General features: G+C 34.7%; 4 protein-coding genes across 6 annotated transcripts in view; 1 reads left to right on the forward strand and 3 right to left on the reverse strand.

Moving 5' to 3' along the window:
• Positions 1 to 414, reverse strand: part of LOC104740467 (U3 small nucleolar RNA-associated protein 25-like) — a 6,192-nt gene extending 5,778 nt beyond the window's left edge. For 2 of the 3 annotated variants that reach the window (XM_010461074.2, XM_010461072.2), the window contains exon 1: positions 91 to 414. In XM_010461074.2, coding sequence (XP_010459376.1) covers positions 91 to 223 — 133 coding nt within the window. In that variant the 5' untranslated portion in view covers positions 224 to 414. The remainder of the gene's footprint in view (positions 1 to 90) is intronic. The other variant, XM_019235239.1, reaches the window with a different exon arrangement.
• Positions 3,393 to 4,104, forward strand: LOC104740468 (PRA1 family protein F1-like). Its single transcript, XM_010461075.1, has one exon. The coding sequence runs from the start codon at positions 3,464 to 3,466 to the stop codon at positions 4,010 to 4,012; it is 549 nt and encodes a 182-aa protein (XP_010459377.1). The 5' UTR covers positions 3,393 to 3,463; the 3' UTR covers positions 4,013 to 4,104.
• On the reverse strand, positions 4,706 to 6,342 carry LOC104740469 (inorganic pyrophosphatase 2). Its single transcript, XM_010461076.2, has 4 exons — positions 6,102 to 6,342; positions 5,871 to 5,992; positions 5,582 to 5,783; positions 4,706 to 5,341 (listed from the first exon to the last, which is right to left on the reverse strand). The coding sequence occupies exons 1-4, from the start codon at positions 6,249 to 6,251 to the stop codon at positions 4,958 to 4,960; spliced, it is 858 nt and encodes a 285-aa protein (XP_010459378.1). The 5' UTR covers positions 6,252 to 6,342; the 3' UTR covers positions 4,706 to 4,957.
• Positions 7,684 to 11,515, reverse strand: LOC104743361 (serine/threonine protein phosphatase 2A 55 kDa regulatory subunit B beta isoform-like; the record flags this gene model as incomplete). The annotated part of the gene is made up of 13 exons (XM_010464457.1): positions 7,684 to 8,416; positions 8,498 to 8,565; positions 8,664 to 8,741; positions 8,841 to 8,932; positions 9,015 to 9,083; positions 9,184 to 9,307; positions 9,517 to 9,640; positions 9,788 to 9,906; positions 10,172 to 10,263; positions 10,560 to 10,739; positions 10,988 to 11,107; positions 11,194 to 11,289; positions 11,384 to 11,515. Coding segments are annotated over 13 exons (1,431 nt in total), but the record flags the coding sequence as incomplete, so codon positions are not given.

The raw sequence follows: 12,256 nt of genomic DNA on the forward strand, positions 1-12,256 counted from the left end.
AAAAAAAAAAAAAAAAAAAGCGAGTTTTTCTTAAATTTGAAATCACTTGCAGAGAAACAACAAACTAAGAGAGAGAGCTTAACAACAAACCTGAATCCTCCTCTACTGAATGATTTGAAACAACCTCCTTAGCACCACGTTTGTGCTTCTTAGCATCCCGTTTCTTATCAAATTTCTCTTGTGACTTATGCCTCTTCAGCACTTTGGTCGAGTTTGGAGCCATCTTCTAGTAGCAGAGAAAGTGATTACAGAGGGGAGATGTGTCTGGGGTGAGCCGCTCTTTTCAATTAAAAAAAAAAAAAAAGGTTTTAGGGTTTATTCGATACTTTACGTTTTCGTCTTGACGACACTTTGGTCTGATTTTGATAAACCCTGAGAAAACTACTCCTGATTCCTGATTCTGTCGATAGAGAAAAGAACCCAAGAGATTAAAATTAATTTTAATTTTTTTTAACAAATGGTTTTTGCCCTTTTTTTTTATTTGTCGTCTCATATTGTTAAAAACAGAAACTGAAAAGGCCAAAGGCCCAAAACAAAATAGAAGCCCACCTTCAGTTTATCACTCTCATCATCAGTTTATCACTATCATCATTCATCATCATCATCATCGTGATACCATCAACATCAATACATCTCTCTATACAACCACTGTTATCATACAATCATCATCATACTCAACTGTTTATTGTTTAATAAAATAATATGTCGCAGTATTTCAAGTTGGAGGAGTGGTCAGTGGTGTGTGTGGGCTTAAAACGAGCCATGTTCAATTGTTCATTGTTCAATAATGCAAGGAAAAATAACTCGGCAAGTCTCATCTCTTTCTGGTCTGGCCTTTCATGGCTTTTTGCATTTTTCTCCTCGTTCTCTTGTTGTTAGATATTACAGTCCCTCATCTGGCACCTTCTCACTAGGCTTCACCGATCTTTTCACTTTATAATTTGGGACAATGCCAACGTGGCCTGTTCTTGGCAGTTGGCTCCCGTGGCACCTTTCACCTCGTCGTTTTGTAACTAGACACTCTTATTTTTAATCTTTATTGTGGTTTTTCTCACGTCGTTTTATGAGTGTGTTATTACTTTTGTTTCCTAATAACACTTTATCTTATAGATAAATACATCAATCACGATTAATAAGCCAATCCAATAAAATTTACAATATAATTTCGATAAAATATAAAATGACGATAACATGTTGACCTTAATAACAAATCAGCTTCCAAATTACATAATATAAATATTTAAACAGAGAGTGCAAAGAAATTTAACTAATTATGTTTGGAAATGAACTCTAACATGTAGAAAACTTTGGCTAATCATCAGAATAGTCAGTACTCATGTGGATGTGTTCCGAACAATTGGTTTCAAAAATAGTGTGTTTATAGTGTGTCCCAAATTTTTAGCTATACTTAATGACTTAATGTATCCCATATTTCACAAATATTTATATACATGCAAGAAGCTTAGTTCTTTCTCTTTTTTGGACATTAGCACTTACACCTACTTTCTCTTTAACTTCTTACAATTAGACCTACTTTTAACTCTTTCTATACTTTTGCAACATTTTTAGCTTAGGTGTCTTTTTTTTGGTACAAAACTGCCCTGGAACCAAAGAGAGAATCCAGTAAGTGAGTAGAATTGTTTGTCTCCCCCTTTTTTATCTCTCTTTTTTTTCTCTCTTTTTTTTTATCTTCATTATCATTTATTTAGTTATTATCAAAAAAATTATATATTTATTTACACAAAAGATTATAATTACATTTTGTCTACATTTTAAGATGCATTTTGCTATATTTTAGGTAAATAAATTGTATACTATCCAATTTTAGCTGAATATTTGTTTGACGATAAATAGATGGTAAATTGTGGATACTTACTTATGTTTGAACATTTTAAAATAATATAAAAACCTAATTAATTAAAAAATTTATGGTTTGGTAAATTAGTCATGTATAACTAATTTTTTATATAAATTACTATATTATATTATAAGACTTTAAGAATATCTTTTACATGAACTGAACATAAATACAAAGTTTGTAAGAAGACATTGTAGGTTAGAGAGCTTCTCTCAACTATTGGAGTTGGCTGTCACAAGTATTGCTTCAAAGCATTTGTGGATACTTATTTTTGGATAGTTAATTAGTTTATTAAATTCATAATTTGAGTATGTAATGTGGTTGGTTGGATGTGGTTTTGTGGATTCACGGACATTGAATCCACAAAAACCTAAATCTTTAAGCCTAACACACTAAATACTAGACACAAAATGTAAAAGTCTAACCATGTATCTTAAAAGGTGAACAATAATGCACTAACTCTACATGGATTTCAAGTTACTATCCACATGTGTAACTTGTATCCACGAATTGTAATACTATCCACATGATCATGGTTGTATTGATTTGATGATGTCGTTGTAACTTTATCCACGAATTGTTATAGTATCCACATGACCATGTGTTACTTGTATCCACGAATTGTAATAGTATCCACATCAAGCATAGACACATCTTATAGTATCAAACAAGAGTTTCAAAGGGTGTCTATATGGAAACATATTTATTGATCAGGGTTATAGTACAATTTTTTAGATTGAAAAGTATGTTAGAATACAATTTTTTTAGATAGAAAATTTAGTTAAATAAAATTTTCAATTCCAAAACTATTTATTTAATTTAGTTTGGACTTTAAAAATTGTTGATTTGGCTATAAATACCATTTAATTATATTTGATTTAGATTTAACTCATAAATTACTTTAATTTTTGTGAAAACAAAAATGGGGACAAAAATTGAAATATGCAAACAATGTTTATTTCCAAGTTATACTTAAAATATATATTAATTAAAATGAAAAACAAATGTTGAAGAAATGATTACCAAGAAAAAGAAAAGAGAGAGAGAAAAATGAGAAAGAAATAGAAAAAGTAAAGATGAATTGAATATGTAGTTAGTTTCTAAAAAAATTGAAAACCATCTAGTTGGGAAGAAGGGTTAGAAAGANGTGTTTATTTCCAAGTTATATTTAATATATATATATATTAATTAAAATGAAAAACAAATGTTGAAGAAATGATTACCAAGAAAAAGAAAAGAGAGAGAGAAAAAAATGAGAAAGAAATAGAAAAAGTAAAGATAAATTGAATAGGGAGTTAGTTTCTAAAAAAATTGAAAACCATCTAGTTGGGAAGAAGGGTTAGAAGGAGTGAGGGGTAAAATGTAATTAAACTTGAGAAAAGTATATGAATAGTAAAAAGTAGGTGTAATGATGAATACTTTTGTAGAAAGTAGGTGTGGGTGCAAAATTTCCTTTTTTTTTTTTAGATTAAACTTTATATAGTATAAAACCTCTCAGTTGTACAGCTTTTCTCTTCACATATCAGACAAAACACATCACACTAGCAGCAAAAATAAGCTCTCTCCCATATAACACAAAAGAGAAAGGCATAAACAATATATATTATGACAACATACGGCACCAATCCGACGGCGCCTAACGACTTAGCCCCCAAACTCGAGTACATCACCCGCGGCAACAACCAACACAACGTAATATCCGGCCTCGCCACACGCCGCCCTTGGAAGCAAATGCTCGACCTCCGTTCCTTCAACTTCCCACGCAAACTAGCCACCGTGATCTCCAGAGTCAGAGCCAACACCGTCTATTTCCAGACCAACTACACCATAGTGGTCCTCTTCTCCGTGTTCCTCAGTCTGATTTGGAACCCCTTCTCCCTCCTAATCCTACTCGCCCTGCTAGGTGCGTGGCTCTTTCTCTACTTCATCCGTGATGAACCGCTCGCTGTATTCGACCGCGACATCGACCACCGTATTGTACTTATCTTCATGTCCGTTCTCACTCTCTCGATCCTTTTCTTGACCGACGCTAAGCTCAATATCGCGGTAGCCATCGTGGCCGGTACGGCGGCTGTGTTGTCTCACGCAGCTGTTAGGAAAACTGAAGATTTGTATCACCAAAACGACGAAGAAACCAGTCTTTTAAACCCCTAAGAAAATGATCGTCATTTGTTAGATTATTTCGCATTATGAGCATGATTGTTTAATTATGAGCATTTAGTTACGTATGTTACGTTATGACCTTATATGATGACTACATATTATAACATGGAATCGTAAAAGTGTAAAACCCAACAAAACTATAATCACGTACGTAAACGGAGTCGTATGATGTTAAAGAATAGAACTAACATAACAAAACAATCGTACCGACTATTCGTAAAAGTTTTTTTTAGTAGATTAAGAATTTTCGTCACACTAAAACTTATGTCAAGATTTATCGATTTTCTCTGTAAGACTGTTACCTAGTTTAATTAAGCAGGGTAGATTCAACTCTGGGTGACTGTAACCTACTTTAGGTCATTAGTCTAGTTTGATTTTGATGTAGTGAAAATGTGTATTTAAGCAGGGTAGATTCAACTCTGGTCTGGTTTAAAGCTAACAGAGTGTAACTAGGCGAGGCGATCTTGGAATTGAACTGTTCTAAAAGCTTGATCTTTTGGATGTGGACCACTGTATACCACCAATTTTCACGGTTCAACGTTTTGAAAACGAACATTCTTTCTTATTCAAAACATTTATCTAAATATCGTATAGGTGTACGAAAAAAATAAACTCAAGTTTTAAGTATTTTATATATTTATTGTGCGGAAACTGTTTAGCTCTAGCGTTTTGGCTACTGAATCATAGTAATGTTAAGATATTCCACACTTGAAAAACACAAGTTAAACACAAGCTTTCGGAAGGCCTTTTAGGCTTCCGAAGTAAATCTCTCTTACAACAGAGTCCAAAATAATTCACCCTACGTACGTGCATGAACCATTCAACTTTAGGCATCTTTTACATATATTTTTCATCGATTGCATAAAGAATATGTATATATATTTTCGAAAAAAAAAAGAAAAAAAAATCTTCAACTCCTTTTTCTTTGCATATCAGTTACTTGACCAAATTAAGAGGAACCTGAAGAGCAAGAGGCACCATAGGTTCATGAACAATGCCGACAGATATCTTGCAAATATCAGAACTCAACATCTTCTCCTCATCTTCTTCTTCCTCCGATGATATAACCTCGTTGATTATTTCCATCAATATCCTCTCCATATCTTCTCCGTCGGTCCAGTCTCTAACCGTAGCCTTAACCAACATGGGATTTTGACTAATCAAATCCCAAACCGGGAAATTCTTCCTCGGCATCATGTAATCTTCAGCTTTGAGTCCAAGACTTGGACAGTAATCACCAGCACCATCTCCAAGATAGATCATCTTCATCTTCTTCCCTTCTTTAGTTAGAGAAGCTTGAATCCTCTCAATTATCAAACCCTATATAAATGAAAATATATTAATTTAGCACCGGAAACAAATTGACTCAGCGTACATGACATGTCTTGATCATAACAGAATCAAAGATAACATATTTTACATGACAATTGGCACGATCACTTTTTTTTGTTTTCTTCCTTTCTCAAATATCAAAATACAGAAAATAATCATAGATTTGAACTAATCAAATCAAATCTCTATATATAAGAAATTATTAATGGAAATATAGTGTAACAGTACCTTGCACATGTTAGGAGGGCAACGAGTGCAATCATGGGGAGATTTGGTGAAGTCATGGTAAGGAGAGATTATTAATCTACCTTGATCATCTACAACTCCTGGATTTGTGTTGATCTCAGAGAAAAACTCTCTAATCCCGAGATGTTCAATGATCGTTTCAATGAATAACGTGTTAGCATCGCTCACTATTCTCAGCTCGCACCTAATTAATGTCGGATGACGCATAATTCAGTACCGTGAGTCTTTTCTTGAACCATAGAAAGAAGATTAAGATATAATGAATGTTTACCCTAAAGCATGAGCTGCTTTGATGGCAGGGATGACACGAGGATGAATAGGGATTCTTCTCAGGACTTGTTTGATCTCTTCAATGGTTTTGCCATGATCATGAAGCTCCTTCATCATACGATCCTGTTATGTAATAAGAGAATTTTCGATGAACAAAGAATATTAATAAACGATTCGAGAAAACGAAACAGAGTAAGTAATTAGGAGTTTAATTTAAGATGGATGAACAAACCATGAGAGAGTTCCAAGGCATTGTTGGAAGAAGCTGGTTGAACAAATCAGTGAAGCCAAGTTCATCGACGACCCAGTTATCACTGTCTACATCGATGATTGTCTTGTCGAAATCGAAGACGATCACAATATTGTTCTTCTTAGCCATCATATTATATGATCTGAGAAATTTTCTATTGGTGGTTTTATTTCGATCTCTGTGTTTGTGATTATGGATTGAGGAGTGGTAAAACGAGATGTATATATATATGAGTGGGGAAGGTGAAGAGGAGAGAGACGTACAGGTATATTTCTTGGAAGATGCCATTGGAATATTACTTACCTTCAGACTCAAGGTTAATGAGAATCCTAATCTGATATGATACGCTGTTTATTTTTAACCGTCGGATCTGATAAGTGTCAAATCATTGAATTGAATAAGTAAGCTAATCCGACGGGTGTTGACGTCTCTTGGTTTCATTTTATGGGTATTTTTTTTTTTTTAGTTTGGCTTTGTTAAGGTTTTTATTTAGTCGGATTTAGGCAGTTGAGAAGACAGGGGAAGAAAATGAGATCAAAGAATATTCCACCTATTCATCCGTTTTCTTTTTATTTAAAGGTAAAATAAATTTTGTTAGCCAAAAAAATAGGATTATTTTCTTTTAAGACTCAACCGAAATAAATAAATTCTGCAATGAAAATATTGTTTATTCATTTGTTGTAAGAAGTAGTTTTGGTTTATATCAAAATAATTAAAAAAATTCTGATATTGATGCCAAATTGGAATAGAAATATGAATGTGCATGGGATAGGATTAGTTGCTTTATCGATTAGGTCACACACTTTAGCAATAAAGTTAAAACCAGGAAATTTAACCTCAAACATTGGATCAATAATAGTATTATTGGAATTCCATCGGAAGGCACTAGCGAGTAGCGAGGAAGGTTGGGAGGAATCTTGAGCGGCAAATCTAAGCAAAAAAGAATATTCTTGGGGTTAAGGATCGTCATCTTTTCTTGGGTGGCCACATCTTTCAATAATCGTCTGTATTATATTTCTTCTATAACAATTAAAAAGGTATTCTAACCAAACAAGTCTCAACATGACAACAAAACAATGTGTGTGTAATCCTATATCTCTATAGGATAATACATTTTTATATCGGACGTTATCAGTAGATCCGCATAAAAAAAAAAAGGTTTCTTTCATTCCTCTTCCTAATGTCTTTAGAACATTAGTATAAGTAGGGCTAAGTATAAGGATATAGAAAAAAGGAATATAATATATACTATACTTTTCGTTATAGATATGTAGCACCACGAACATCCATTACAGGGATGACTCATTTCACTCCATCCACTTAGTTTAATGGTTTCATTTTCTTAAGCAGAAACCCAATAAATTACGTGTGTTGCTCTCTACACTTGTTTGAGGTAGGCATTTATATATTTATCACATCCTTTATATCTAAACCACTACTAGTCGATGATAACACTCTAGTTACTTGCTACACAAAGCGCATTGCAAAGTGTATTCGATGATAACTGAATTGAGGAGATAGCTCCTTTCTTTTATTGTGGGTAAAAAGTTAAAAATCACAAAAGGGGTGTCCGAAAGATACAATTGAAAAATAGACAAGTAGCAAAAGCCATATGTGGTGTTCAAGAAGAAGAAGATATGACAAAAGAATCAATAAACAAATTTGAAGCACATCCCTCCCAATGGTCTCATACTAAAAAAAAATCCCACACACCATATGCTGTTTCTTAAAAATAAGAAGAAAAAAAGAGAGTAATAGAATCGAAACTAAAAAAATTAAAATAAAAGTATCCTTCTGCAACCCAAAAAAAGACAACCTAAGTAGGAGGGGTGGTTCGGATATTTCAGACATTACCCTTCTGTTAAGAAAAGGTCTCTTCTTCTTTTCTTTCCCAACCCAACAATTTACCTTCTAACACTCCTGAAAAGATTACTGTTGCTTCTTTCGTGGACTCCATTGCAGTGACTGGTCAGGCTTTGGTCTTTGGTCACAGCATAATTCTGTTACTACTACACCTTTTCTGGTTACATCATGACTTTGGTAGTTAAAAGAGAGAGAGAGATAGAAAGAGAAAGGGGGAAGAGAGAGCCTGAAAAAGGTGAAAGTTAAATTGGAGCAAGCTGGTTCCATGTTTTTGTCTTCTCTCTTTCTCTCCCCAAATCATGCATAGTACATGTACAAGCTGTTTGCTGCTGCACAAGCAATTGAGTTTTCTGTTGGGTGCCAAGCCATATGAAGCAACTTAGTTGTGAAATCATATGCGTTCCCATTCGCCTCTGTTCCGGGACTCTCTGATCCTGCGTCCAAAACACAAGTTTTTACTCCACAAGAAAACAGTAAAAGTTGAAAAAGATCTTGCAGTTACTGCGACTACTAACCTCGTCTAACCACGCGTGTCATACTGCCAATAGATCTGGAAGGTCTTGCAGGTGTCTGGATTTGCCTCCTAAATTATAGACCATTGATGCAAAAAATTTGCAATTGATCAATACATACTTCTATGAGTTAAGGTTAACCATCAATGTTCTCTGTTTCCTGATTTACCTCATCGGGTTTTTGCTAGCTTCCAAAGTTGCAGCTTCAGTACTTCCTTGAGACGCTCCAAATACGCGGAATAAATTGCTGGTTCATTCGAAAATTAAGCTTAATAAAATTGGCCAGTTGTTCTTCTCTTATACAAGATAGAAAAGTATAATAATGACCAGAAGACAAGCAACAAACCTGTAGGAACCTGTTGCTACCCTCAATCCATCGCCACTCAGACAACACTCGAATTTATCAAAGATGGAGTCATTTTCATATAGATCGCATAGCTGCAACCGGGTGAAACATAATTTGGTTAGTTTCCAAGACAGAATCATCAAATAAGAGAAGCCATAGAAAAAAAGCTCTTACCCTTGGTCTCAGATGTTCATGAACCTGGTAAGATGCGACTGGACCAGAATCCATGTTTATGTCCCACAGCTGAAACGTCGAAAAGGGCAGAAGATATTAGAAAGAAGAATAGACCTATATTGGCACACAATCAGAAAACTATACACATGGGAACCCGATGATTTCAAACCTTGAGCGTCATGTAATCGCGACTAAGTATGTATCTCCCATCCTTTGAAAATTTAATATCTGAAATTGACGCAATTATCTCTGTGAAAAACGATCTTGACCCAGGTGCTTCTGGTTCTTCAAATCTGTGATATGAAGCAACAATGGTCAGTGGTCTGAAACTTTACCCTAATAATCTTCAATTCCAAGTCCTTTCTGACAAAGATTAGAGGAAGATTGGAAATTAACCTACTTATTACTTAGAACTGTACACGAGTTAAATACATATCAAAACCTGCTCATGTCCGGAAAAAGACTACCCTTTTCGATAAAGGCTAAGGAGAACAATACTTACAATTTCGTATGAGAATCACACAGAGCTGATTGCCGCATATCAATCAAACGGATGGAGCCTTTTGAACTACTATATGCGAGCATGTTACAATGGATAGGATGAAACTCAGCTGATGTAATTACCTCTGCAGGGACCATGTATCATTTAGAAGCATGCTTAACAACCAGTAAAAGTGAAAGAAACACATTCAAAGCAAGGAGGTTCTTGCCATATGATTCAATGTTAAGACCATAAAAAATAACTTCTAACAGAATAAGGAAAATAGCATTACCAGTTAGGTCTTCCATGTTTGTGGGCTTAACATCAACAATATTGAAACTCTGGTTGCTGATTTCCAAATTCCAGAGATTTACTCGCAGATCATCAGCCGAAATAAAGGTTTCTCCATCACTATAAAATTTGGGGAATGATACATTATTGAAGGAACAAAAAAATGCATACATGCTGAAAGGTATATATGTCCAAGTTGTGAAATTTAGGATCAAAAAAATTGTCAAAGAGAACTGTAGCACGAATAGACATGTTAAATAAAATTGTAAAAAATATGTTAGATATTTTTATTGTTTCCTGAGATGGAAAGATAAAGGAGAAAGGCAACATATACGTGTTAAAGAAACATCAAAAGTAGAACATAAACCAGAGGGAAAACGATTACCTGCTATTTGAGATTGAATTAATATGGTAATCATGAGCATGAGCATACACTCTTCGGCATCTAGCCACAAGGTTGGTCTCCTGGCTAGTAACCTAAATATGCAGAAAGCCCCATTATTTCAAGCAAGGTACTAATTGACTAATGCATGACACTAAGTTGGTACTGAGTTTTGGTTACGACAAAAGGAACAAGGCCACAAGTAAATTCCCTACGTTTCACAACTCAAGTAGCAGGATCAATAACATGACGAAAATATCCACAATTTCCAGTAAAATAGTGTACAGGCTTAATATCTATATGCATTTAGTTTCCAGAATCCTGAAACTAAAACTCACTTCAATTGACACCCAATAGAAAAGGAAAAATATATTGCATCGAGTACAACTACCACAGGCAAACGCAGAGATGGAATGCCTCCTGGCGGGAAAGAAAAGTCATTGCTCAGGTAGCCATGTGCTTTATCGGCAGGCAATCCATTAGCAACTAATTGAGGAGGGCTACTTGAGCTTTCTGCTTTCGATGGATCAATATTCATTTCAGAAATTTTCTTGATCTTCTTCTCTTGTACCTGTTTGATCCCAAATGAGTCAAATTATAAGAGTAAAAAAACAAAAATTATTTCTCTCGCTTGCATGGAGTCTTGAAAGCATAAATTAGCAGTTTCTAGACCATTTTCCTACATGACACCATATATATTACTACACTGTAAAGCATATGAAACAAGATCGCAAAAATTAACTTAGACAGAAAGGAATTGCTATAAATGGCCTATATTTTTGTAGTCATCTGATATAAAAGTCCATCTAGATGTCGCACCTTCCAATATTTGATGGTTTTATCGTTTGTGGAAAGCAGAAACAATGCACCATTTGCTGGCTGACACCATCTAATTTTGTTGATTTTCTCCTCTATCTCCAAACTCTTGAGATAGTCAAACTGAAACAGATTGAAGAGCAAGCTTATAGAGTAGCACAAGGAACAAAATTTACTCGTAAGTAAAATATGGTGAAGTTATAATGTACCTCTGGTTCATGACTCTGAAATTCTGTTTTATATCGAAACTCAGGATGCCTGACTGCGTAATCTGTCTGCTCAAGATCTCTCCTGGACCCTCCATGCTGGAAAGTAACAATGCACAATAATGCATTTCAGCATAAAACATTTTTTGAAAGACGATTGATATAAATCCTGCAGAAGAAAAAAGAAACTCACATCTCTAGTATCTGTCCTCTCAAAAAGAACTACTCGGCCCCCACGGTCACCAGTTGCAAGATGGTCTCCACTTTTATCAAATTCGATGGCTGAAATGATATCAACTGCGGAAGAAAATTGTGCAAACAGAAATCGTTACATCAGAAGTCACCACTAAATACGAGAAGCTAAAAACATAATAGCCTTGAAATGCCGCTAGTCCTAGTATATACTTCTCCATAACATAGAGAACATAAACCGATAAAGAAGACTACATACACTAACATGAGAGCAGTTTAATTTATCTCATATGGGAAGTATCTCTGAAGACAACCTAGTGACATCATCAGACTCCCGGAAGTCACATCAGGCAGAAGAGAGCAGATATAGACTAACTCAATATTACAAAATCCAATTCATGAACCGAAAATGCATGACCACTGATAACACTTGACACTTGTCGCTCAAAAACACAATTCCTCATGTGATTTTCTTAGCTGTTTTTTTTAAGAGTTGAGAAAGCATTCTACCAGTGGATACAGTATCCATGGCTATGTGCATTGAACAGACAAAAGCTTCAAGCTAGATTACCCTCAAATCTCAACTTAAACACTATCATTACCATATAAGATGATTCAAATCAACAAATGAGCTGAAAACTTGTACAAAAGTGAGAGCATCCAACTTCACAAGAGTCACTTAAAGGAACGGAGATGCTCTGATATCAAAATACCCTAGAATCCAAATGTCACAGAACTTAGAAACCCTACTAAACAGTGCAATCAAAGTCACAGTTAGAGGAATAAATAATACTCACTAATCCCTATCATCCAAATCAGATCCAAACCACAAATCAAACCCTTAACTCCTCAAGGATCTAATAAAAAAAAAAAA

Source organism: Camelina sativa, chromosome 14, assembly GCF_000633955.1.
Source record: "Camelina sativa cultivar DH55 chromosome 14, Cs, whole genome shotgun sequence".
NCBI classification, from domain to species: domain Eukaryota; kingdom Viridiplantae; phylum Streptophyta; class Magnoliopsida; order Brassicales; family Brassicaceae; genus Camelina; species Camelina sativa.

What these genes read in the sequence shown, in the direction of transcription:
- LOC104740469 (XM_010461076.2), bottom strand. Translation starts at nt 6,251, where the DNA reads ATGATGGCTAAGAAGAACAATATTGTGATCGTCTTCGATTTCGACAAG. An exon ending in AAAGCAGCTCATGCTTTAGG is followed by an intron (nt 5,784 to 5,870) that starts GTAAACATTCAT and finishes GACATTAATTAG; the next exon opens with GTGCGAGCTGAGAATAGTGA. An exon ending in GCCCTCCTAACATGTGCAAG is followed by an intron (nt 5,342 to 5,581) that starts GTACTGTTACAC and finishes TCATTTATATAG; the next exon opens with GGTTTGATAATTGAGAGGAT.
- LOC104740468 (XM_010461075.1), top strand. Translation starts at nt 3,464, where the DNA reads ATGACAACATACGGCACCAATCCGACGGCGCCTAACGACTTAGCCCCC.